This window comes from Parus major, chromosome 6 (genome assembly GCF_001522545.3).
Source record: "Parus major isolate Abel chromosome 6, Parus_major1.1, whole genome shotgun sequence".
NCBI classification, from domain to species: domain Eukaryota; kingdom Metazoa; phylum Chordata; class Aves; order Passeriformes; family Paridae; genus Parus; species Parus major.
Window position 1 is genome coordinate 10,524,826 of NC_031775.1, and position 25,733 is coordinate 10,550,558.

The following is a 25,733-nucleotide window of genomic DNA, read 5'->3' on the forward strand; positions in this document are numbered from 1 at the left end:
TAATTATCATTTGAAACTTGACCTTTGGGCTATATTCAAAGATGGAAATTTGCACACAAACTATTCTAGATTACCTAGTTCTATCTAGAAGGATTACAGCAGTGCAGGGAGCTCTAGCATGGGATCACTGAAATGGTAGTCACCTATCAGTCCTTGCCTCCTGACTTTACAGACTAATGATTTATCTCTGGGAAAGAAGCTCAAGGACTGTTTTTTGGTTTCTTACTTTTAGATGGACTGTCTCTATTTAACTACATCTCTAATAAAAAAAATCATGTGGCCAAATCCCCTTTTCTTTAAAATATCCTGCATGTCTCTGCTGTCTTAGCTGTACAGAGGGAACCTGAGACAGAAGCTGCAAGTCTAGAAAGTGACAATAGGGAGCAAGATCTCTGTATTCCTCCAGCAGTCAATTCCTAGATCAACTCAGGCTGTAATGCACAACTTCCCACTAATATAACTGCAAATCACCCCCTCACAGGCTTCATTCACCAGGAGTGCTCTCACTTCATGGTGCTGTTTTGCTGATACAGAAGGCACACAAGTACAGGTTAACAGGCTGGTGCACTGTGGCTGTTTGTCTTATGCTCTGTTACATTTGGAAATCTGTTCTTATGAGTCAACACCAATAAAAAACGATTTAAGGTTGGTACCAGTTGAGAAGAATAGAATTTTTGCACTGCTGTGTAATCCTTGGTCTTTTGTTTGGAGTCCGTGTATGATGCTTTTAAAAAGCCATAACAATAATGATAACAACAACACTATTAATAATAATAATGACAATAGTAAGAATAAGCCAGGATAAAAATTTACATCAAATCAATATCCAGTAAAAATCAGGTTATAAACTGGTAACTTCAGTTTCAAGAACTGCAAGTATGCTGTAAGAATTTTGCAATCCACAGCTTGAATATAAACTCAGAAAACCCAAGGATGACAATGAAAAAAATTCAACTACATTAAGATAAAAGACAGACAAGCAAGTTACTCATACATTAACTTCTGCTTGTCTTGATACTATGAATGAAAACATACATGACAAAAGTCCAATGTTCTGAAAACATAATTTCCAGCTAATTTACTTCTCCAAACACTAAAATACTTAGTAGTAACAATAGTTCTTCTGCAGTTTTATTACAGGATAGCCTATTATTAGTATCCTCAGCAGTAAGAGTGAGGTACTTCCCTGATGCACAGGTCCCTCATGGAGTTCTTGTGCTGAAAGAGGACCAAGTTAACAACGAGCCACGTACTTCCTGCAAACCTTGCATGGCACAATCCCTGCCGTCACATTAAAAACTAATGTGGAAATGCAGGGAAGCCCAATCTCCTTTCCCTTTGCTCCCCTGCATAAGAGGCATAATTCAGTTAATGTATTCTTAGCCCACAAGCTTTCACTCTGTTCTGCTAGAATTCAACAGTTGTTTTAAAACATGGGGACTACTACTAAAAGTTGCTGGAAGTATTCATGCAGAAAGCTGAAAAGATTGACAGTGAATTTTTTTACTTCTACAGCAAAGACTAATTTGTATTTTACGCTGTTTCAGCAGTCTTTAACTGTTTTCTTCAAAATCACTGGCTCAGTGGCACCATATGGAGCATGTTGAACTTAAGGTACCAAGAATGTGTCCAAGATATATCTCACTCCAGTGTGTTAAAACATTCCACCCTGCAGCTGTCATTATAGGAATATAATTCATACCCTAAAGTTTAAAGAAAAACAGTGTAGCTTACTATGCTTACAAAAATACAAGATTCTTTTGGTTCCAAGTAACAGTCAGTAAATGGAAAACAGTTAATCTTAAATACTGCTGTCTTAAATCTATGAAATTTTAACTGATCATGAACTGCTTTAATTCTGCACGATGTTTAAGACTGAAAGCAAACAAAAAAAAGAAACAATAAAAAGAATTTCTAAAAAACCATAGTGAAGGGACTTGTGTATCCAACCTTAGCACAGACCATCATTACGTTTTTTTTCTTTTCCATTCACTGCATTTATTTTAAAAACTGATATATGAGATTATGGAGCAAAAACCTTAGCTACATTTTGTAATGGCACTGAACAAGTGTATCATCAGTGTTATGGCATTTCACCTCTCTCTGATCACACTGCAGATTACTTCTGCAGTCTTTTCTTTGTTATTTCTGTTTAAAATATAAGTTTCTCAGGACATGCCTCTTACTCTGTTTTTCACAGTGTATAGAACTGCAAACATCAGCTATAAAGTTAATTGCTGTAATAATAAGGATAGGAGGCAAGAAAAAAAAGAATGCATGATGTTTTCTCAGAAAAGCTGTCTTGGGATGGACACATAATTCAAAGTCATTTTGTAAGATAGTAATGCAAGATGCCTTTTAGAAAAGGATGCACAACCCCCCATTTTTACATGCCAACCCATCATCTAGTCTGTATATGATATCTTTCAGATGAAAACTCTTTTAGAGAATTAAAAAATTTTATTGATACAATTTCTCATGGGCCTTTCTCTGCAAAGCCAGAAGTTGTACAAGGCTCAGGGGAAAATGTTTCAGAAATGTTCTGAGGTTATCTCACGACAGCTTGCTGATACATTGCAAGGTAAGCCTTGTCTCCTAGGTAAGGCTTAATCCTCTGGAGGCCTCCATGGGCAGGCAGTAAGTTGTGTGTGCTGTGCTGCCAAGCTGAGGATCTCCCCTGGACAACACTGCCAATCTTCCATGCACATCCCAATCTTGCATGTCCCATGGACCAAGGCTCTGATGCAGGCCTGAACACTGCGTGCCTTGCGGCTCCAGCCACTATAACAGGAAGGAGACATTTCACATCTGCAGAGCGCTTACTGGGAACATGGGAAGGGATTTTGCAAGTTAGTTTATCACAGCAAGACGAGAAGTTGAGGTGGTTTGGGACACAGAAGCTGGCTCTTGGGACAGAGCAGTAACTCATACTCGTTAAGAAGTACTTCCAAAGACCTTGGTATACTTTCCTCATAGCTGAGACAGGCAACATAAGATCCACACAACTGTTTGAAAATGTGGAATTGAAATAGGAAAACAGAGTTATACAAACTTTGCACTCCAGGCTGTGGCTGGGTATGATGTACTTGATTCCAGAAAAATGAAAGGCAAGAAATACACAAGAAAAAGGAAGCCATTAAGGAAATATTATGAAAAGGTAAGCATTGCAACTTACTCCAATGTCAATTTAAATTAATAACAGGGTTTGGGCAGCTTAGCACAGACAAAATTAGTTACATTTCGAATAGTTTTCAGGATGAATTTGACATATTTCAAATCTCTTTTTGTGAATTTTATTTACATGCAGAATAATTTTTCCTACTTGTAATCCTGAACAAGGATTTATTGCAGAAGATCTTATTAATAAATGAAAAAAAAACAGTAGCACTGAAAACATGTTTCAAGTCTAATTAAAAAAAATGAATTTCCAACATTTCTACATATTATATAATTTAGCCAATTCTCTGCATCCACCTAACATTTAAAATCATTACAATATCATTGAAAGTACAAGATTTTAAAATAGAAAAATTAGGGGGTTTGCTTTGTGTTTCATTACATGAGACACAATTCTAAAAGTTATCTTGAACACTATCCACAAGTCAGAATGTCTGTATAGCTTTCTCCTGAATTAACCATTTTCCTGGTCTAATAACATTGTTCAATAATCTATTACCTGCTCTTTTCCCACTAAATCTATTCAAATGTCCTCCAAGGTAGGTAACTTCTGCTAATTTATGTTGCAATATTTTACACAGTGCATTTTTCAAATTCAAGTAATAATAAAGAGAAACTTCTTTAAGAATAGCAGAGGTGAAGCATGGTTAGAAAGAGATAATTGACATTTAAGTTCCTTAAAAAACCAACTCCCATGGAAGAGGTACAAAATAAATCTGCACAGCCTGAATAAAATCTGTTACAATGAAAACCCTCCCCTAAAACACTTGATATCTTTACCATAAATGAAAAGATAACTTTGGGACGGGTTATGTTGTCGCCTCCTTGAAGACTTAAAAATTATCCCATGAACATGAACATTGCTGAAGACACCGTTAAAACCCTTAACACTTTGATCTTGATTTTAGCTTGTTCTACCTGGAATATAAACACGCACCACTTATCCTGGACATAGAGTTTTTGTTTGAACTATTAAAGAAAGTCATCTGCAAATAAAGTGAATATGGACTCCTGAAACATGGGGTTTCCATGGGATCTAAATAATGGGTCCAACCTCTCACCATTCTACACCTTAGAACGCTCCTAAACGTGTTCACCCTCCTCTCAGGTAACGCTTGTTTAGAGATGGGTTACAACTGGCAGCATAAGTCTATGTACTTCTTTCGTTCTTTTCATGAGTTTAGATTCTAGAAGAAAGGAATTTGGTTCCAGATGATGAGTGTTCTTTTTTGAGCAGTGAGATTCAGTAGTTTGACTCATTATCGTAATTCACATATACCAAGATGCAGCTCCATCCAAATCTGGCATTTACTTTGATGTTCAAATCAAATGCATAGTGTTTGGCAACTATATATGCAGAATTTAAATTGACTGATCCATTTATCTGAAACTGGTATGTGTCCAAGACCGCTCACAGATGTATCTCTCCTGCTCTAGCAGAAATTCCAACAAGAGGAAAAAGACATGTTAATCATAGCTGCTCCAAAATAACACATATAGCAAATATTGTGTGTCAAGACCATCTGACTGCCCATCTATGTTTCAAAAGAAGTTAAGAAAAACCAGGTTAACTGATGGTAAAGGATACCAATAATTCCCTGAAATTTCAGATATTTTTCCAGTTACAGGGAGGTCCTCTTTGCAAAGCAATTAGGACTGCCTCAACAACACATTTTATGGCTACCACTTAATTTCTCATGAAAATTCCAATTCTTTTATTTAAAAGAGTGTTGCACAACCTGAAGAGGTCAACAGCCTGATAGACAAGATAAACATGCCCTGGTGTCTCAGAGGAATTCCAGACCATAAAATAAAGCAGAAATATGCTTTAAAAGAGATCCTAAAGAGAATCTAATTCTGCGAGGTCTCTTACCTGCCAGGGATCAAAAATACTGTCCATCGCTTGGCCTCCCAGTTTTTCAAAAATAGAATCCTTCAGAAGGGCAGCCACAGAGAAACAAATGTGCTGTTGATTGGCGCCTGCAGACTGGCTTAGACTCACAGGACAATAATCTCAAGATAAAGAAGCAGAATTTCTCAAGTTCTCAATAAAAATAATGAGTTGCCCTTGAATTGAGATCCATGAGTTTTCAGCATCAGAAAAATTTAAAATAAAATTCCTAACTCCAGAAATACTTGGGACATCTTCCAACAGCTTATTCAATTAGCAAGGCTGTACCTTGACAACAGAAAAACAGCTTGAGAAGTCCCACTGAAATGTGCACCACCTTGCCATTGCCTTCAAGTGAGCTTCTCCAATGCTGAAGGTTTTGGTTTATTGAAAGCAGAGCCCAGCTGGGGCCTAGCTGTGACCTAGCTCATTTGATGGGACCAGAAGCAGATGCTGATGGCCGGTTCCTTGGCAAGGTGGAGAGGAAGTGCTTCTCCTTTGCTGTGGGTGAAGAAAGAAAATTTCTACTTGTGGAACGATGGCCTTTAAATAACATAAATTGAAGATGATGGACACACCTGTTTGTAGAATTTCAAGTTCAGAGTAGGGGGTTCCCCTCTACACTAATAGAAACGGAACCAACAAACAGGTTTATGTATTTCAAAAGTTCTACTGTGCCAGTCATCAGACTGCTACAATTCTGTCCTTGAGAGGGAAGCTCCTGCACCTGGAAACCACTTCAGCATGGAAAGCAAACTGACTCCTGGATGCTTGTTCCCCTGATGTGATTGCATATGTTGCTGGTTTTGACACAGAATATCAGGAGTTCAGTAATAACAGTAATATTCTGTGGAGTCAAAGGAGGGTCTGAGAACTTAATGAACAACATTTTGACAATGTGACTTATCACATATGGATAGGCAGTAGTTTAACTGAAGTACAGACTCAATAGATCATTTCTCTGGAGAACTAAAAAAAAGGAAATGTAATGACTAGGAGGGGTAAGTTCTGTTAACTTAGAACAAAAAAACTTACAGAGCAAAGCAATGTCTCCACATTGCTTCCCTGGGAGGTCAGTACTTACAGAAATGGTATTGTAAGTCAGAATATGACCATTAAACCTGAAAATATAGCTTAAGGACACACTTTGATGTGGCTGCAAAATTATCACCCAAAGGCTGTTATAAATGGGGTGGCTTAAGTTTATAAATAAGGCAAGGCTTTAGAGATCAATTAATACCTTTGGGAAAACCATGGATGCTTTTATCTATCTTTCAAATATTCTAGGTATGCTGCAATATATTTTTTCTACTTTTTTTACAAGCTCATTTCCTGCTTTTAGGAAAATACTGAAAAAAAATATAAAATTAGCAAAATATTTGTGCAAACCTTACATATATTTATGCCCTATTGCATATGCTTCATAATATAGTCCACAATTAGCTTTCAATTTAATGTCATTGCCTGAGCATTAAATTATAATTTGAAAATAAAATACAGATTTTAATCAATAATAGTTTAGCATAAGTCCGTTCTAAAAACCCTCAATGCATATGTCAGTTCGTGAAGGAAAAAGTCTCTTTGTATTAATTTACTTATATATAGCAACTTTTCAATAGTCCTGCATCAGTGGGTTAAATTTGTTCTTATAAAACGTACAGCAGGAATCCCAGTAACAGAAGATTATATAGTTAATTGGAAAAAAGAGAAGGTTCAAATACCTAATTTTACTCTTCTCTGTTGAAGCAAGCCAGAGAAATGAAACTAGCTAATAGATTTGTAATGAGATGCGAAACTCTCTTGAGGGAATAAAAATATTATATGAGCTATATAAACAGTGAAGGAAGGTGTTGACAGAGAAAGATAACATGAGAGAAAGAACAAGGCTGAAACTGCAGTTTTGAAAAAATAGTGCTACACAATAGTACAGAAAAATAGGTTAACATAATAAAGATATTGCCAATTCTATTCCAAAACCCCCAAACCATGTTTTCAAGATTCTGAATATCAGCATGGATCTACTACTGTCTCCTTAACTATCCTTCTCTTTTTTCCTCTTTTAAGAACCCTTTGTTCAGACACAAATTTATAAGCACAGGAGCATCAATACATACTCTTTAGGTAAAAACTGTATAATATAAATATAATATAATATAATATAAAAACTGTTATATATTCATATAACTCTTTTATATGAAAACCTCTGTCCAAGAACATTTACAGATAATATACAACTTACCCATGCATAATAACATTTAAGTCAGTCAATGACTGTTTCTTTGCAGTATTGCCTGGAAGACCCTAACAGCATTGGCTGCTAGTATCTGATGAAACAGAGAGGTTATCAGGCTTTCTCTTTCAAAGTTCTTTGTACCACCATGCATTACCCTCTCATCTAATCAGATCTAGTGATTGTGTTGTCTGAGAAAGCTGCACCAGCTCAGTGATTAACAGTGGCCTGGACCACAGAACTCACTTGCTCTGGATGTAAGATTGCTAAATGTGAGTAAAGGGGGCAGATGACATCACATGATAAGGGCAGGTGAGAGAGGTCTGCATCAGCTCACACTTAGATGCTATCTCCATGGGGATAACATGGCACTGCAGCCTTACAATCCACTGCAAGGACTATCTGTAACAGCGGGAGAATCTCCAGCACGTGTTGGCATAAGAGGCTTTAACATAACTAACAATACTCTGAATCAGAAACCAGCTACATCTGCCCCAAATAGGGCTTGAAATGTGAAAGCATTGAATTAACCTTAGCTGGATTGGAAAACAAAGCTTTATTGTAACATATTTTTCACCTACATTGTTATCTGCAAATATCTCTGTGAAATTGAAAAGTTCAGAATTTACACTGATTTAATGAAGTTTTTGTGAACATTTAAGCTTCTGTTCTTCTTGTTTGTATCAACTGCATAACCCAATTTTACTCATACTCTTATTTTTGTTCTTAAATTATATATTAAATATGATACATTTTTGATCTAGTGATGTGAGTATTAAAAGGCATATGTAGCTTACCTTTAGAAGACTTTCAGAAACATATGCTAATATTACACTGAAAATTGAAAGCCAGATTCTGCAGGTCTTTTTCTCCAGACAGGTGAGTTTTGTCCAAAATGTATTCAGCAGCTGAACACATTTCAGGACACTTAACTGAAGAAAAAAGTTAAAATTCAATTTTTCTTGTTCCTGGCTCTGCTCTTGCTGTATGACCTTGGGCAAATAACCTTTCAATTGTCCACCTGTAAAACAGTCAAGACTACACACCCACCTTATTGGTTTATTCTGAGCTTTAATGTGTATGAAGTGTTATGAGATGCTCTGGGAAGTGCTACAAAGTGAAAAGGGTTATCAATCATTGTCAGCAAAACACAAGCTGCTGAAATACACTGGAATCTGCCTTCCTCTCTCATAGGACATGTTCTGTCTTGTGCTGCATGTTCTCCAGTATTCACAGTCTTGAAAGTCTCTCAACACTGCATAGCATAAGGAAGGATAAATATCCCTAAGCATTCTGAGAGACTACCAGAAAATATTTTTAGTTTTAAGAAGTGAAGTCTGTTGGAAAGTATAAGCTTTGCTTCTAAATACCTGCTTGTTTCCTATAACAGGAAACAAGAAAGACATTTTTTGAGATAGTGTTCCTAAACTGTTTAAATAGCTAGACATTAGCTGAAAGCAGCACTAAATAAAAATTTAAATACTTGGCTCTCAACTTTCCTTTCATTTGTAATGTACTAGGTAAACTATACTAAAATAATTACTTTCTTATTACTCATGAATTTCAGTGCAGCAGCTGAGACAATGTAGATAAATAAGATGATTAATTGAGACAGAATGAATCACAACAAAACATGTTGTTGTAAAAGGTATGGTTAACTCCACAGTGATTCATATCATTTCAGATAACAGGGCTTTTATCAAAAACGGCTGCAAGGTTGGGAAATGATTTAAAAGCATTTTATCTTAGAGAGCCACTGCAGTTCACATGGGAGGGAAAAAAAGGAAAAAAAAAAAAGAGAGGAGAGAAAAAGCAGCAGATTCAGTGTCTGCAGCTGAAATAGCCTTGGGCTGTTTCAGCATCCTTCCCACAGCACATCTTTACAACACACCATTGACATTATCAACCTCCCTTGTGCTAGAGACCCTCTCTTTTTTCAGATGGCCACAGTTTATTAGATATTCCACTACTGAGAAAGTTAATTCTGGGAATTAAGGAGCAATATTACAACACCATAGCTGTCCTATAATTGAAAACACAACACCTACCACAGGAAATAGGCATCCAAATTCTACAAAGACATCAAAGAAAAATAGTATTTATTTTTCCTCCATTCAGAATTAAGAGTTTTTAATTCCCAGGCTCCCTCCAAAGATTTTGCAGAAATCTTAAATGTAGGATTTATATAAAAAAAAACTGTCTGTTTACTGCAGTTTAGAAAAGCAAACACCAGCAGCAGCTGACCTTAAAAACCCCTACCTGTTTAAATAGAAGGGAAGATGAGATGTCTCCTTACAAAATTTTTTCCCATGTGTATTTAATAAACTGGGTCAGAATATCTGTCTATGATTTTTAACTGAACCACAGACTCCCTGTAGGGAACTGTGCAAACCTCAGTCTCTCACCCAGCCCAGGAACTAAAGATAATTACCCTCACCTGTGGGGCAAGTTTTTGAGAACTGAAAGAACAATGAAAAAGAAAATACCAGTATATAAACTGAAATGCAAAACACTAACACCCAACTTAATGTCATTTAAGATGGTTAATGTTTCTGAAAATTTATTTCCAAGTGAACAGAGATGTAGAAGGTGAAGGCTGAACTCTTAATGATGACAGCTTGCCAGCAACCAGTGACTGAAAATAACCTCTCCATGTAGATGAGGTCCAGTAAGATAAAAAGAAAATGTTTCTTAAGGGCTCTTTACATAACATACATGCAAGTTAGCAGTACTAAAATGAACCTCTTCATGATACTCACTTTCAAATACCATCTATTATTTGCCTTTCAATAATAATTTCCAACATTCAAAAATAATTCTAAATGCTTACTTGAAAATACTTCAAATAGAAACATCAGCTTAATGGTATTTATGGCATGAACAGCCATCCTTTGCTATGCTCCTCACTGCTTAGTCCCATCTGATAACTGAAGAACAGACTGATACGTTGGTCTCCCTTTCATTATTTATTGAAAGTCAAACTGTATTTCCCTTCTTCCACACACCAAATTACATCTGCCACCCCATTTTCTCCTGACCCCTACTTCTTAACTATTTCCTCAGAATCAGACAACTCACCACTGTGAAAGGACACTTGTGGGTGTGGAAAGCTATCTGTTAGGTCTAGAAACAGTAGGAATTGCATTGTGTACATTCAAATCAATTCAGTTATGCTATTATGAATGCACACTAGTTTGAAGAGAATCACCATGAGGCTCATTTATCTTACAAAAGTGATTATGTCTCATTCAAGATTCTTCTGGGCTGTGGGGAGGTTCCTAAGCCTGCAGGTATCAATCTGATCCCAGGTGATAATGCAGCAGAGGAAATTTGCAGGTGTAACTGAAGGTTGTTCTCAGTGTCATATCTTAGTGTAATATATCAAATTATGGGGAGTGACAGTTTACAGCAAGAGAATAGACAAATTTGTTTGGAAACTGCCATTTAGGTGTAAATCCTAGTGTGCTGAACATGGTTTATGCCAGAAAACTTACCAGTATTTCCATTCCCCCCTCAGTTAAAATAAGCACAAAACTACAGACTGCCTGCAAGTTCAAAATAAGGAGCATGTAAATCTCACCAAAATGCCACCAAACCCTCAGTTTTATATTTACTGTTTTTCATTGCCAATGAAGAGAATTTTCCATGTCATTGAATAGACTTGCCATTATAAGGGCTTACAAAAGGGATTAAAGTTTGTTGTCCAAACCACCTACATTTGTAGGGATCTTTCTGTTAGTATTTGACACCTCATTCGAAAATATTTTAAATTAAGGAGGCACAATCTACCATTCCATTATAACTGTGAAGAGGAAATGATGACAAGACCCATTTGATATCTTATTCCACTCCAAGGCATTCATCTCTTTAAAGCTCCAGATTTCTAACTCTGGAACCATCACTAAAGCAATTGTCATTGCTTCTTAAAATGTACAAGTCTTGTACACAACCTGCTTTCTTTTCAGCACATTTGCTGTCACACCAGCAGCAATTTCCCAACTGGCTCACAGATGCTCTGTCTTTGAAAAATTTCAGCTTATAATCCTGTAATTACTTTGTTCAGACACTGGGTGTTTAAAAGTAGCAGATCTTTACAGTAGAGAGGAAAAGGATCAATTTTTAAAGAATAATTCTTATCTTAGCTTTCTTTATTATTTTGTACTTCAAAAAAAGTTCATAATTTCTCTTCTACATAACCTCCCAACCTCTAATGGTTGCTGTACACCAAATATCACAAGTTTTATCATTGGCTTATTGTTTTTGTTGTAAAGCACTAGGTGCTAAGCTCAACATGTCTATAACTCCAAAGTTTCTGAATTCTAAACTTTTTCAGTGATGCCCTGCCTACTCATAGCAAGAGAATCCGGAAGATCTTTACCACATCAATATCAACAAATATTTCTTTGAGTCATGAACTGGTGCCAGATGTGAAGCTCAATCACGTGAGAGCCTTGCAGTGTCCCTTGCATCCCAAAGAAACTGCTACCTGGTGCACATGCAAAAATGCACAGACCATTCCCCCAAGGTAGCTCCTTCCCTGAGGAGATGTCATTGTAACTCACATCTTCTGGGGAGACTGGAAATTGAATTCAGATTCCTGTGTCCATTATGACTTTGATGGGTCAAGTATTTCATATACAGCAACATTTAGCCCTAACCAGGAATGGAAAGTATTACATACAAATTTACTCTCCTTTACTTGCCCAGAATAATTGCTCTGTAGGAAACTTTCTATAACTCTGTATAAAGATGTTGCTTTCAAAGCTTTCACTCTTGATTATTCTGTTACTGAAAGTTGCTCTGAGTTGTAAAATACGTATTCTAAGGTGAGCTTTTACAGCCAAATTAAGCAGCAACTTGTGACAAAGCAGTTTTCATCAGGAGATAATTGACCTTATTTGAGAGTTAAGCATCCTGAGGCAAAGTAGAGTGTGCTTAATCCTGGCAGGTTAATTATCCAGTGATTATGGTAGCTTGGAAGGTATTACTGCTAAGAACCATTTGCAAAATGACACTATTAAAAAAACCTTAATTTAATAAAAATTAAAAGCAATGACAATAATCAAGTTCTTCAGTCATGTATTGCTAGATAATGACTGCAGAATGGCCCTACTTGGTTAGCTGCAATGACCATATAATTACTCCTTTTCTGAATGTTCTGTACTAAATTTGTTATATGAAAAACCATTAATAAATACAGAAAATTCAAGACAAGATGTTTAGATAGGTTATAAATGAGATTTAAATAAATTAGCAAAACACCAGTGGTCACTGAGTTAATGCTGCAATAGATACATATACTGAGCTGTTACCACAGCATTCAGTGTCTAAACTGCAGTTAAGGGTATGCTGGCATTTACATTCAAAACTAGAATATTTATTCTGAGAGGTTTATAACTTGCCCATTTTAATTACCATCTGGCTGAAACTTGAAATAACCAATCTCCATTCAGATGTAAATTTTTAAGTAGAAGATGTAATTTAAAATCACTTTGCCAATTGTTTTTAGTTTAGGAATGGCAGCAATTTGGAATTTTGCTGCACTTGGATGTTTTTGTATTACTCAAAAAATAAACAGCTCAGTGCTTAACAATAGAATTTTATTGGACTATAATGTGAAGATAAATATAGGGAAGAATAAAATTGTGTCTAAGAGTACTGTTTGTACTAATGAAGAAACAACCACACAACTTGGTATGCCTTGCTTATTTGTTAACTTATGCATTTACACTGATGGAAAATGTAGAACAAAGCAAAAGGAAATCACACCAAAGGGACAAAAATTTGGTGTTGGCTAGCTGAAGTGGTTTGTGGCCCATCAAGATATACATAAACACAAAAAAAATCCTCAATGTGCCTGTAGCTGAAATTCATATGGGAGGAAAGAAAAAGCACCAAAACCAAGGGCAGAAGCTACCAGAAGGCAGAACATGTCAGACTGAGCTTTGAGTTTTGCAACTACTCTTTATCAAAAACCATATGCAGAGAGCAGAAATACTGACAATGAGAAGACACAGAAGCTACCCAAAACTAGAAGTACATCATGCCAAGAGCATGGTTTCAAGTCACACAGAAGGGCAAGACAATGAACCACTGCAATCTGCATTTCAACAACTCCAAAGCAGCAAAAGCCAGCAGGAAGCTGAGACTAAAAAACAGGGTTTCATGATTAGTGTAAATAAAAAAGAGGCTGGTACTCTGAAGTATTTATATATATTGTACTGCCAAGCTTAAGGATGATCACTTAAGTTTAAATAGTATCTTTTATCCCAAAAGACACTAAAATGCTTCAGAAATTATATACAGAAAATGCAGTGAGTCTCTCAACTTTAATGTACACAACAGTACTACACAATATTTTTGTCACCAGGTGAATAATACCATAACAAAATGAAATGACAGAGGAAATTAACTTAGTCTGAATAAAGTTTCTGAAATAGGAGTGTCAGCTGTATCATGGGCTATAGCTTATAAAATACACAAATACACAAAAAGTAACAACCTATGAAAAATAAGACCTAATGAACCACTATGATCTGAATTATCCTAATAGGTCAGCAGAGAAATATTTACATAAAAGACCCTCAAGTTTTAATCCCATAAGTTTCTACGAAGCTCTTCTAACTCCAAAATTATCTAGACTTGGCATTAATCTGTGGAATCTGACAGGATTGTGTCAAGATTATACTGCTATTAAATAAAAGTAATCAATACCATCTTTGTGAGGCCTGTATCAAGAAAGATGTACAAAGGTAAGAGTTGGAAATAGCAAGAACATGTTTGGAAAAAACTTTTTCTGTATAGCTAGCTTTAGTTTAAAAGATTTCCCTTAGTCCACTCCATTTAAAAACACTGCAATTTTCTTTGTTTTAATACAAGTATTTTTTATTTTTTTAAGTCCTACATCTATAACTATGCTAGCCCCTATGTGGATATGTGGACAATAGTTTAAAAATTGACTTGTGTTGGTGCAAGTCCCTGTGTCACAATCAGGAATAACCACTGAGAGGACTAAGTTGCTTTTCCATCATTTTCCTGTACTCATGTAGTAATCTTGAGAGACAAACCCAACTTTCATTTAGGTGTGTCACACATTTCAAGGCTTTTTTCAACCTTTTCCTGCTGAGAAAACGAATAAATATTTAAGAACACTTTCTAAAGTGAAGAAAAATCAAAAATGATGAGGGAAATCTGAATAAATTTGGTCTATTAACATGGAATTCCAGGCAGAATTTTATGCAATCTATTTGCCAACTTACACAGCAAAGTTAAGCCTTCCTTTGATGGACTGCCAGTCCATCTACCATAGAATCAATGAGAACCTTTTAAACTAGCTCTCTATTCCTTACTTTTCTCCTTCCACATCTCCCAAAGAGTCATCTTCTTCACAGAAAATGTCATTAATAGCAGCACTATGGGTAAGGAAACAAGTTACAGAAGCTCAGTGGTAGCCCTTTCGTATGTTTTCCTCCAGCAGAGTTAACTTCAAAGTGAGGACATTATGCACATGATATTTCCGGCTAGAATGAGCGAGCTGTAAACCTCTAACAGGTATCTACTGAAATATCCCAGTCCAGTGACCACAGATTTAACTTTCTAGTGACACCTCACATGGAAAGAATGGCTCTATAAAAAAAGGAGGACCACGAATCACAGAATCATCAAGGTTGGAAAAGACCTTCAAGATCATCAAGTCTAACCTTTGACTGACCATCAACTAGATCTGCAGCACTAAGTGCCACGTCCAGTCTTTTCCTGAACACCTCCAGGGATGGTGACTCCACCACCTCCCTGGGCAGATCGTTCCAAAGCTTGACAACCCTTTCAGTCAAGAAATTCTTCCTGATATCCAACCTGAACCTCCTCTGGCTCAGCTAGAGGCTATGTTCTGGGGAAGCAGGCTCTGAGACATAAATACAGAAGTGCAAGACATACAAATACTTCCATTACTCTCTTAAGACTCACCGCTTCATTTCCAAAAAGAACATCCACGTAAGGCATGACCTTCATCATCGGCTCTTTGTAGAACTGGCTTATAAATGGTGCAGAAAGATTCAAGCTGAAGATCTTGTTGTTGGCAGAAGCCTGAGCAGCCACTTTTAATACTGCTTCTGGTGACACTGTCAGGAAGAATCCCTGCAAGCATCAAAACAAATCAATGTATGTTACTAATTTTATATTAGGTACCACATGAAGCATGCTATTTCTGTAAAGTCTCTCCCAACCCACATTTATCATACACGTGCACAGATAAAAAACTTCTGGGAAATATAGCCTTTCCATTAAGGTACCAAAGAGGTGACAAATAATCTGCATATGCCTGTAACCACAGCCTTTCAAAATGAAATGTAACTCCTTACCTCTGCATTCCATGGACTACACTTTCCCATGGCAGCTAAGACTAATGTTCATATCTTCGAATGTGATGCATAATAATTCTAAATGCCCTTTTATAGTACTAGAGTGAATCAGACTGTGCTGCTTAATTCCAAAGTCCAGTCTGATGGTTCTATACACAGCTAGGGGACTAATAAAATTTGTCTACAATAAAGGCCTTGAAAATGCTGACCTTGTAGCACTTGTTACTGTTTTGCAGGAAAAGAAACTAGAGGTTTTCATGTTTCCACACAGGTATTTTATTTGCCCCCTTCTTCCAAAAGTACTTTTCTTTACTCAGAACACCAACATTTAAGTACCAACTTCCACAAATCACTACTTGTCTACTGAATTGTGATTTCAATCCTATGAAGAACAAGGCTGCCATTTTGAATTTAGCATTGCAGATGGTTACCCCAAGCACACATGTTCCAGGAGACATGTAAAGATCCCCTACAATTTCATTAATCTGCTAATTAAACAAAAGCTTAGATTTTGCAGTAATTAAAAAAAATTACATGGTTTTGTTTTGATAAAACAAAAACTTACTTTACTAACTGTTCTCTAAATTCATTGAATAACAGGAATTTTCAAGCATGAGCAGAAAATGTTAAATTTAAGGCCAGAGATAATGTCTAAAGTACAGTGAGAAACAACTTTGAGGAGGGCCTGACAAATAAAACACCATCTCAGCCCTATATTTATATATATATATATATATATCAGCAACATGACACACCAAAAGATGTAATAGTGACACAGTCTTATTTTCCAGTTTTCATCCATATGATTATGCCTTTGAATCACAGAATATCTATATTTTCATCCTGCATACTTCAGTTATCAGATCATTTTAGGCATTCTACCCACTGGAAAAATAATGTAAGTCTACAGATTAAAGACTACTTTGAGAATATATCTGTTCATTTTTCCTTACTCCACACTCTCCAGTCTAAGAAATATATGATTGATTTCAAAGTCTGGGCACGACGTGCTAGTTGACAATCAAAGTCCAAAGGGCACGAGAATCCTGTGCATGTAGTAGAGCTACTCAGTACCCTGAAGGCCTGGAAGCCTGTAAACATCCAATCTTTGCTAATTTTACATTCTGAAGAATTAAAATGAACAGTTTATATAACTTCTCATCTCCATAGCAATCTTTACCATTTTTTAGTTTTTTATTTAATGAACAGAGAGATGGATTTAAAAAAAAAAAAGGGTCTAAACACAAAAATATTTCAAGGGTGACATGTTGCCAGATCTGGATAAATGACAGGGTGCTCTACAGTGGCCTACGTAAATAGCAACCTGGTCAAATAATTTGGCCTCTTACCAATTTTAGGCTGAAAACTTCATCTGAAGTAAAATACATCTGATTGTAATTTAAGGTACAGAACACTATCCCCACGAGATTTAATTCAGGCCTGCATCCAACTCCCTTTTCTTTGGAAAGGCAACATAAAAGTGCTGAGATACAGATAGGAAAGTTTGCTTTTTAGATCCTGCAAAGCAAAGGCCAGGAAATCTCAAAGGCTATAGCTCTGTCTTCTGGGTTTCTTAAAAAGCACCTCTGCCATTTAATTGAATTCTTCCATGGTTTTGTTTATATTTTTATTTAAATACCTGTTTGACATTAAAACATCTAGAAATTAAGAATTCTGTGCATGACAACTCTTTTCCAAGTATAGTATTTCTTTGCAAAACAGAATTGTAGCAGTACAATCCACACAACGGAATTAACTAAGTAGGGAGAAAATAAAATTTGACCTTAACAGATACGGATTTAAAGAAACCTAATTCAACCCCCCTCCTAGGTATTTAAATTGACTTTGTCTCTACTTTTAGTGGAATACCATGCAGCTATGACCAGTGTAGTTACAGTAACTCAGCTTCGTAAACTTAAATCACAACAGAGAAGCCACAGAACACCCTACTGTGCCGTGCTACAACTGCATACAGGAATGAATTCCCCTAAAATCCCCAGGTTTTCTTATATCTCACAGGGGTTCAGAGCAAAGTTGCCCTGTGACTTCCTCAGAAACTCAGCCTGCAGGTTCTTGCAGCTGCCACTGCTTTTGTTCCAGACAGATGTATACAAAGGAATGCCTAAGCCAACTACTCTTACCTATTATAACAATTAACTGTCAACCAACATTAGCTTTGAGTGAGAAAGTAAGTGTATTCTGTATCACTGGTATAAAATACTTTGTATTTCACCAATAGGAACTGCTATTTCCACTAAAAAGCAGGTTAAGAGGCTATTCAGAAGATACTCTATAACCACCTACACACCTTAGACTGCTACAGAGAGCTTTGGGGTCCTATTTACGCTCAAAACCCAAAGGTACTTAAAACTGCCATGAGGAAAATACCTCTAATCAAAGTAAGGGATAGTTAACAAACAGAAATTCCAACAGTTTGGAAAATGTACATTGCATAGAAAAATGAAATTACTGTGTATGTATCTATCTTTGTGAAGGAAGGGGATGCTGGTGGACAACCAGCTCAATATGAGCCAGCAGTGTGCCCAAGAAGGCCAGTGGCACCCTGGCCTGTAGCAAGAATAGTGTGGCAGTGATTGTCCCTCTGTACTGGGCACTGATGAGGCCACACTGAGTACTGCTTTCAGCTCTGGGCTCCTCACTTCAGAAAGGGCATTGAGGCGCTGGAGTGTGTCCAGAGAATGGCAAAAGGCTCAAGAAGGATCTAGAAAACTTGTCTTACAGGAATGGGTGATTGACCTGGGTTTGTTTTGTCTCAAGAGGAGACCCAAGGGGAACCTTGCTGCCCTCTATGACTGCTTGAAATGAGATTGCAGTGAAGTGGGGACTGGTCTCTGTCTAAAGAGGACAAGAGGAAATGGCCTGGAGCTGAGATGGAGGAGATTCAGATTAGCTATTAGAAGGGATTTTTTCATTGTTACAATGGTCAGGCATTGGAATATGTGTGTATATATATATATATATATATATATGTTGCCCAGGAACATGGTGGAGCCACCACCCCAGAAGTTTAAGAGGCATCCAATGCTGGGTGATGTGGTTTAGGTGTTACAGTGGTAGTGCTGGGTGGATGGTTGGGTTCGACGATCTCAGAGGTCTCTTCCAGCCTTGATGAGTCTATGATAGAAATACATGTGACAATTGGGCACTGCTGTCACAGAAAGTGAAAGGTAGGAATACTGTACACTAAGAAAACCTATAAAACATGAAAGGTGATCAGATAGATTAGCAGCACATGGCATTCCTTTGGCATGTGCTGAGAGAGTGTACCAGATGCTACTGCTTCATGAAGTACTACTATTTTCTGCTACTCAAAATGTAATGAGCGTCTTTTCTATGCCAGGAGGAAGGTACCATTGTACCACAAGCCAGAGAGCAAGGCTGAACCAAAATACACAGCAGGAAAATAGGATGGTAGGCTGAATTATCTATGTGCATGTTTGTATGAACACATGCACAAAGCAATACCATTCTTAGGCACTGTAAGCAGTCCTTTTATTTAAATGTAGTCCTCTGGTGGGGAAAAAAACACCTCCACCTTTTTCTTGTGGGATAAAAAGAAACAAAGAGGAAGAAATAAGAAAAATGCATTCATGTACTGCAGGCACATGGCTATGGGAGATACAGTTACTTGTTTTTAACTTAGGAGTTTTTGAAATTCAGGAAGATGCATACAACAGCAGAGGACAAAGTCAACAGAGAATAACATATTAATCTCCCTTCTACAATATTCAGGAATTCTTTGATGCGCCTTATAAGATATGCCGAGGTAGTGTGAATATTGGATAGTCTTTTACATTCATGTCTTCTTTTTTTGTAGACACTAGCATTACCAGAAGGATTTGGAGAGTTTACACATCAGTAATTTGTCTTGTAAGCCACCTCTCTCATTTTTATCACACACACAGACCCAAAAGGTTTCTTCTGACCTACACTAAGCTCTTACAGCACCAGCTATAGCAGATGTGAAGGCAGCAAATTAAGGGTGTCAAAAGTGTCAGCAGCACAGAAACAAGAGAGTGTTGAAGAGGTGACCTCATGAAACCAGCACAACTCTGGCTTTGGTGAATGCAATTCTGTATAAGGTGTTCTGTCCAAGCTGAGAAGCCTTGCCTTATGCCGAATTTGTGCTCATATATTCGTCTGGATTACATACATGGAATATTTGCACCATCAGGCTCAAGATTTTTTTTTTTCCTGAGTATTTCCAAACAAATGCAGGGCAGGATGATAACAAACAGCCTTGCAATTTGGAATTTATTAGTGTTTAGTAGTAAAGAAGCAATACTGCCACAAAAACATAGAGATAATAAAAATTAGGACTGGTTTTAAACCTACTACCTGCTAAAATGCATTCCCTTCTTTTGAGCTCTTCCATTTTCCTTGCCACTCCCATTTGTAGAGGGGATTACATGAAAACAACTTTATCATATGAATGACAGGATTTTGAACCATGGTATTCTGAATTGATTTGGGAATGCCATTTGGTAACAATGTAAAAATCAATAAATCATAAGTGTGAATCAAAATATTTAACTTTTAGGAAAACAGATACAACAGTCTGCTGCCATTTAAGACAAGTTATATTCTGCCAACAGGAAAGGAACACATCATTTAATCCAAAATTATTTTATAGCAAGAATTTACATAAAAACGCAGTTATGATGACATCACACTCTCATCCATCTAAAGGGTGGAATTTTTCAGGCACACAGAAAGCTTGACAGTTACGTACTGACAGTCCTGATAAATACCATGATTCAGTAAAGCCCTACAGAAATCATCTAACTTCAAGTGTGCTGGCAGTTCCAGTGAAAGAGTGAGAGTGCTGAGGTGCCAAAAAAACTTGCTCCATTACATGACAGACACAACCAAGTCAGAGCTTTTGGACCTGGTTAAGTTTCCTATATTCTGCACGCAAAGAGAGCTTGAAGCCACACTCTCGGGCAGAAGAGGCATCCCCCAGCTCTGCTCTGCCATCAGTCTCATCTGCTGCAGTCTAGCAAAAACACCAGGGCTTGGAAAGAGTGAGGCTGAACACATGGCAGTTCCTGAGCTGGAGGATGAGCCACTAGGTAACGGCTCGAGAAGGGAGAGCTTACACAAGGCTTCCAGGTGCTCTTACAACCAGAAGAGTCTGAAAGACTTTTGTATTCCAGCCTCTGAAGTGCCTGAGCACAGATGGGGTGCAGTCCGTGTCCCACCCACTGTGAGACATGGCAATGAAATCATCTTCCTTCAGAACAGGAACCAGAAGGAATGGAATGATAGAGCAAAGCTCTTCATCTGTCTTAGTACTTATGTGAGTTTAAAAGAGCAGGGAGCCATTTAAAAACTACCTTTAACACTGAAACATCTGAGCACATTACTTGGAATGTGCAAGACTGTCAAGTTAGCAGATTTATTGACCCCTTACCTCTCAAATCTCTCAGTTTTGAGCATTTATACTTGCAACCTGTTCCTGCTTGAAATTATTGTTAGATTATTTTCTTTACTGAGCTACGACAAAATAGTCATGATGATACAGATAATAAAATACTCACAGTATGGGGAAAAAACCCTCCAGAAATAATTAACACACCCCTACAAATTAAATAATCAACATGACCTTTACTAATAAAGCTGCTTGTGGCTTTAAAGTAGCATTTTACTTTCTCTAGAAAGCACAAAAGCTCTTTGTAATTATCCACATGGGAAATGTTCAGTCTGTAAATTAGTGAAAGGCATGAACGTTATTTTAACCTGTGTACCTGTTCTTCCTATAAAAGGGAATTTAGGAATTTAGGAATTACCTAGACAGTATCAATTGCATTTCTGAACTATATTTTATCGCAGTGATGAACCTTATCTCAGTGATCAGCAAGCAGTTACTTAATGAAACAAAACCCTCTGCTTTTGTCCAGTTCCTACTGGAGACAGTTGTTTTAAATCAGGAAGCAAGGACAGCAAGAACGCAACAATTTCTCTGAGTAATTGTTTTGGCTTGTTCCTGTATGCCTTGTTTATTTTTATTAAAGTATTGCCTTATAACTGGAAAATGACTAAGCCATAAACTATTGTTTTATCACTCTGAGTGGCCAGTGTTTCTGTTTTCGATAAAAGCCAAGTTTCAAACAGTTTTCAGGAACATAGGAAAAAATCTAACTGTCAGTAAATGTGCTTATATTGACCGTGACATTTTCCTCTATGACGGTGCCAACATGTCAGAATGAGAGGATTGCTTTCAGACTTGAACAGTTTCTTTGTTGCAGAAGTAAACTCTCATTATTGCCATATTTGTACCTATCAGTAGCAGAAAAGCTTCAATATCTGACATTCACGCTAAAGAAAACAATTATTTTATGCATATATTACCAATTCATTTTTATTTTAATCAGTTTGGAAATACTTTCCAATTCTGGTAACTATTGCTTAAATTTGGCACTCTCTAGGAGTTGTTCTAGGCCATCTTAAGGATAAAATAATTGTGTGACTTAGGAAATGTGTAGATGAGACCTTTAACAATGAGGTGTAACACATGTGCCAGAAAGCGGTAATATGCCTACTTTTGGACTAGAGAAATGTCATCCCAAATAAAGAAATTCTCCTATTTCCTTGAAAAGTACAAAGTTAGTTAAGATTTTAATTTATCTTGCCAATACGAGCTTAAGGATTTGGTTTGACAAGGCTCCCTTAGGTCCACCCCTTTGTGAAACAGCAAAAACACCTCTTAAATAAGCTCTCTCAAATTAAGTATATAGTTTTATATGAGTTTATTAAGCTCAGGGAGTGAGATGTATACATTTAATTATACTGAATTTTTAACAAAATTTTGGAGGAAGTACTAAACATCATCTGGGAGATAGGAGCCCAGAGATTTTATTACTTCGATTAATAATTCAACTGCTTTTGCCTCTGTTTACCCACTTGCAAAATAGTTATAATGATAAATACACCTCCATTGGCAGAACCAGTGGGAGGTTTAATTACTTAACATTACTGAAATGACTGAAATTTTGTGTTGAAAGGTATTATAGAGTATTACCATCAATAAAATATAAGCTGCAAATCAAGCAAGCTATGATAAAGAGCAAGCCACTTCACTTCTCCTAGTATCCCAGAACCACTTTACCACACTTTTTTTTCATTGAAAACCAATTTAATCCTTACTGAGAAAGCCATGCATCTTAAAAAATTGTTAAATTGCTGATTAAAGAGAGAAACCATTTCTTTCACCTTTCATCCTTTTAAAATAACACTTTATTAAGTCTAACTTTCCTATTAATATGAGGATAATGTTGTGTTTAGACCAAAAAGTAGGCTCGGACATACTTTTTATTGTTTAATTAAACATTACCCAGAAATCTAAAAACTGGCATCAGTACTATTGATGATGTTTGGAACAATGAGATAACTGGTTTTCAATCTTAATTGCCAAAATTTTGAGCACAATCCCAGGATCCTTGTCCTGGCACATAAGCACTTCAGGAAGCATAGACTAAGGTATGGTTAATTTAGGCCTCAATGATAGTGTAACATTTGCTTTTTTGTATATGGTTAGTTCCATTAATATAATGTGGCATCTCATAAATTATGTAAACATCAACCATATGTTGAATTCATTCAAGTTTGGTGTGTACATAATATTTACAGTATATTAGTAAATCGAGAGAATCCATGTAACTACAAATGCATAGAGAATTTCTAATTCTCTAGACAGTTAATCCTCAGTTTGAAAGCTCTCTAAGTAAATACTTTAAACAAGCCCACTTCTTGCTTATTAAAATAGCCTCGAACAAGAAGATAACAAATAGGAGTATTTGCTTAATTAAATGTGCTTATATCAGCACAATGGTCTGCTTTATGAATACAAGTTAAACACTCAGAGTGAAACAATGACAGATATTAGTAGATAATCACCACTGACTGACTGGGAGTCAAAAGAGCAAAAAAAAGTTTCACCAGGCTCTTGCTCTATAACTAATATACACTGCTGTACCTGTGGCCTCAGTGTCATGATTCCCAGGTGATGCAGAGGAATGCAACAGTTATGTAACATAAATAAAAGAATCAGTCCAGTGCCCTGGACAGTAAGTCCATCTAACACATTTCCCTGTCAATAATGTGGTGATGGTAAAAACTTTCACTTGAATTCAGGTCTGAAAGCAGATACAAGGTATAATGAAATATAGGTATCTTTCTCCCTAAGCACTCTAATATTGAAACACTTCTGCAGAAACCTTTCTTCCCTCCCCCAGCTACCTTTGAGATCTTGTAATTTATAAGAACATAGCAGCATGGGGATTAAATATTAATCAAAGTCATTACCATCATCTTTAGAACATATTTCAAGAGCCCCAAAGAAAGAGCATATTATTTCCCTAATAAAGATCGTATCATCAGAAATATGTAGCATGGTAGGTATGAAGAGGAAAAAAGAAATGATCAAGTGGTAAGTCAAAAGATTTCTGAAGCTTATAGCACTATTCAAATGCTAACTCATCCTTTAACTGAGTCTGTTTAAACAAGGCAGACTCACCACGGGCAAAACGGAGCTCTATATAGAACCAGAGAAGCCCACGGTGTATTTAAAAAATGTAACTTTGCTGAAGGAAAAAACCCACGCACACAAATAAAACAGAATTTAAAAAGAGGAGTCCAAACTCCATCAATGTATTAGTGAAATTCTGGAGCAGCTCCAAAGCTTCAGTGGAGATGTGAATTCATTTGGTGTGCAATAGAGCTTTCCAAAGCTCAACCAGGGCATCCGAAACCAACACTGTTCACAGGATGATTTATTCTTTGCATACAAGAAATGAGCAGCCTTATGAAATAGCAGGACTTCCATTATTTGCAAATTAAGGTGTAAATGATTAACAAAACGAACACCTCTCCCCAAGGTACTTCCTAGCTGATTTTAAAGGGCCTACACACCCTTACATTTACCTTCATGTTTACGCACCACTACTGTGTAGAATTAAGTGCATAGTGCAACAAAAAGCTCAGAAGAGCTAAAAACATAATTGGCATATTAATAAAGGAAACATATTTCTTTCAATTTCTAGCTTACCAAGTTACGAGAAAGTGCGTTAAATATTTCTTTCAAGTATCACTCGTCTCACAGCTCTATCCTACTAACCACAATTCCAACAAAATGTCTTTCACAGCAAATATAACATTTACTATGAACATGCAATTAGGTCCTAATCGCTTGGATTAATTACCACATCAGGGTTTACAATAAAACATTTATTGCTCACACTTCCACACATTAAAATTAATTATTTAGAAGAATATTAATGTTATTGCTTGGCCTTTTAATTTTCATTATAGAAAGACTCTTACATGGCTTTATTTCTGAACACAAATAAATGAGGGTCAGGATCTATGCTAATTCTAATAATTATTAATATAGTTGAAATGTGGACAGTTGCTAAGCTCTTAACAGAGATATCTTCACTTAAACTAATTTGAGTAGTAATAATTTCCTGTAGAATACTTTGAATACAATGAGCTGTGTAAGTGTTCTACATTAATTATTGTAGTCTGAATATGTACTTCCCTCAAATTCCAAGGGCAAGAGGGAAGTACCCCTAACTATTGGCTTTTTAGAGCCAAATAATACTTACATTAAGTTTCTGTTTCTAATGAACTTATGAGCTCATACCTCAGAAAGCCATTTTTAATAGCAGGACCACTACTGTAACCAGGGAGAGTAGTGTAATTCTTTTACTTCCAGATCTTATAAGCTCAGGGGAAACTTCCCTGCTAAGACATTATTTGTTGTAAAGACATTCTTTTTTGTAATGTCATATTATTGGGGGAGGAAGACAGTTCAGTAGGGGCTTTGCTTTGCACTGCTATACAAGATGCTTGAATACCCTAATTAAGTTTTAATTTCCTACTGAATATTTTCCATGCTTCTCTACCTTAAGCTGACTCCAGTCCCATCACATTATTTGCCACCTTCAGAGAAAATCACACTGCAGATACAGGAAATATGACAAACAAACACTTTTTTTTCAATTTAATTTTAAAAAAACAGTATTTTAAAAAGTTTTAGATCAATAAAATATCA

The 25,733-nt window shown here is 36.5% G+C and overlaps 1 protein-coding gene across 2 annotated transcripts in view; it reads right to left on the reverse strand.

Annotated features, from left to right (window-relative positions):
- Positions 1 to 25,733, reverse strand: part of ADK (adenosine kinase) — a 264,946-nt gene that overhangs the window by 64,401 nt on the left and 174,812 nt on the right. For both annotated transcript variants that reach the window (XM_015632666.2, XM_015632667.2), the window contains exon 7: positions 15,264 to 15,434. In XM_015632666.2, the coding sequence (XP_015488152.1) occupies positions 15,264 to 15,434 (171 nt within the window). The remainder of the gene's footprint in view (positions 1 to 15,263; positions 15,435 to 25,733) is intronic.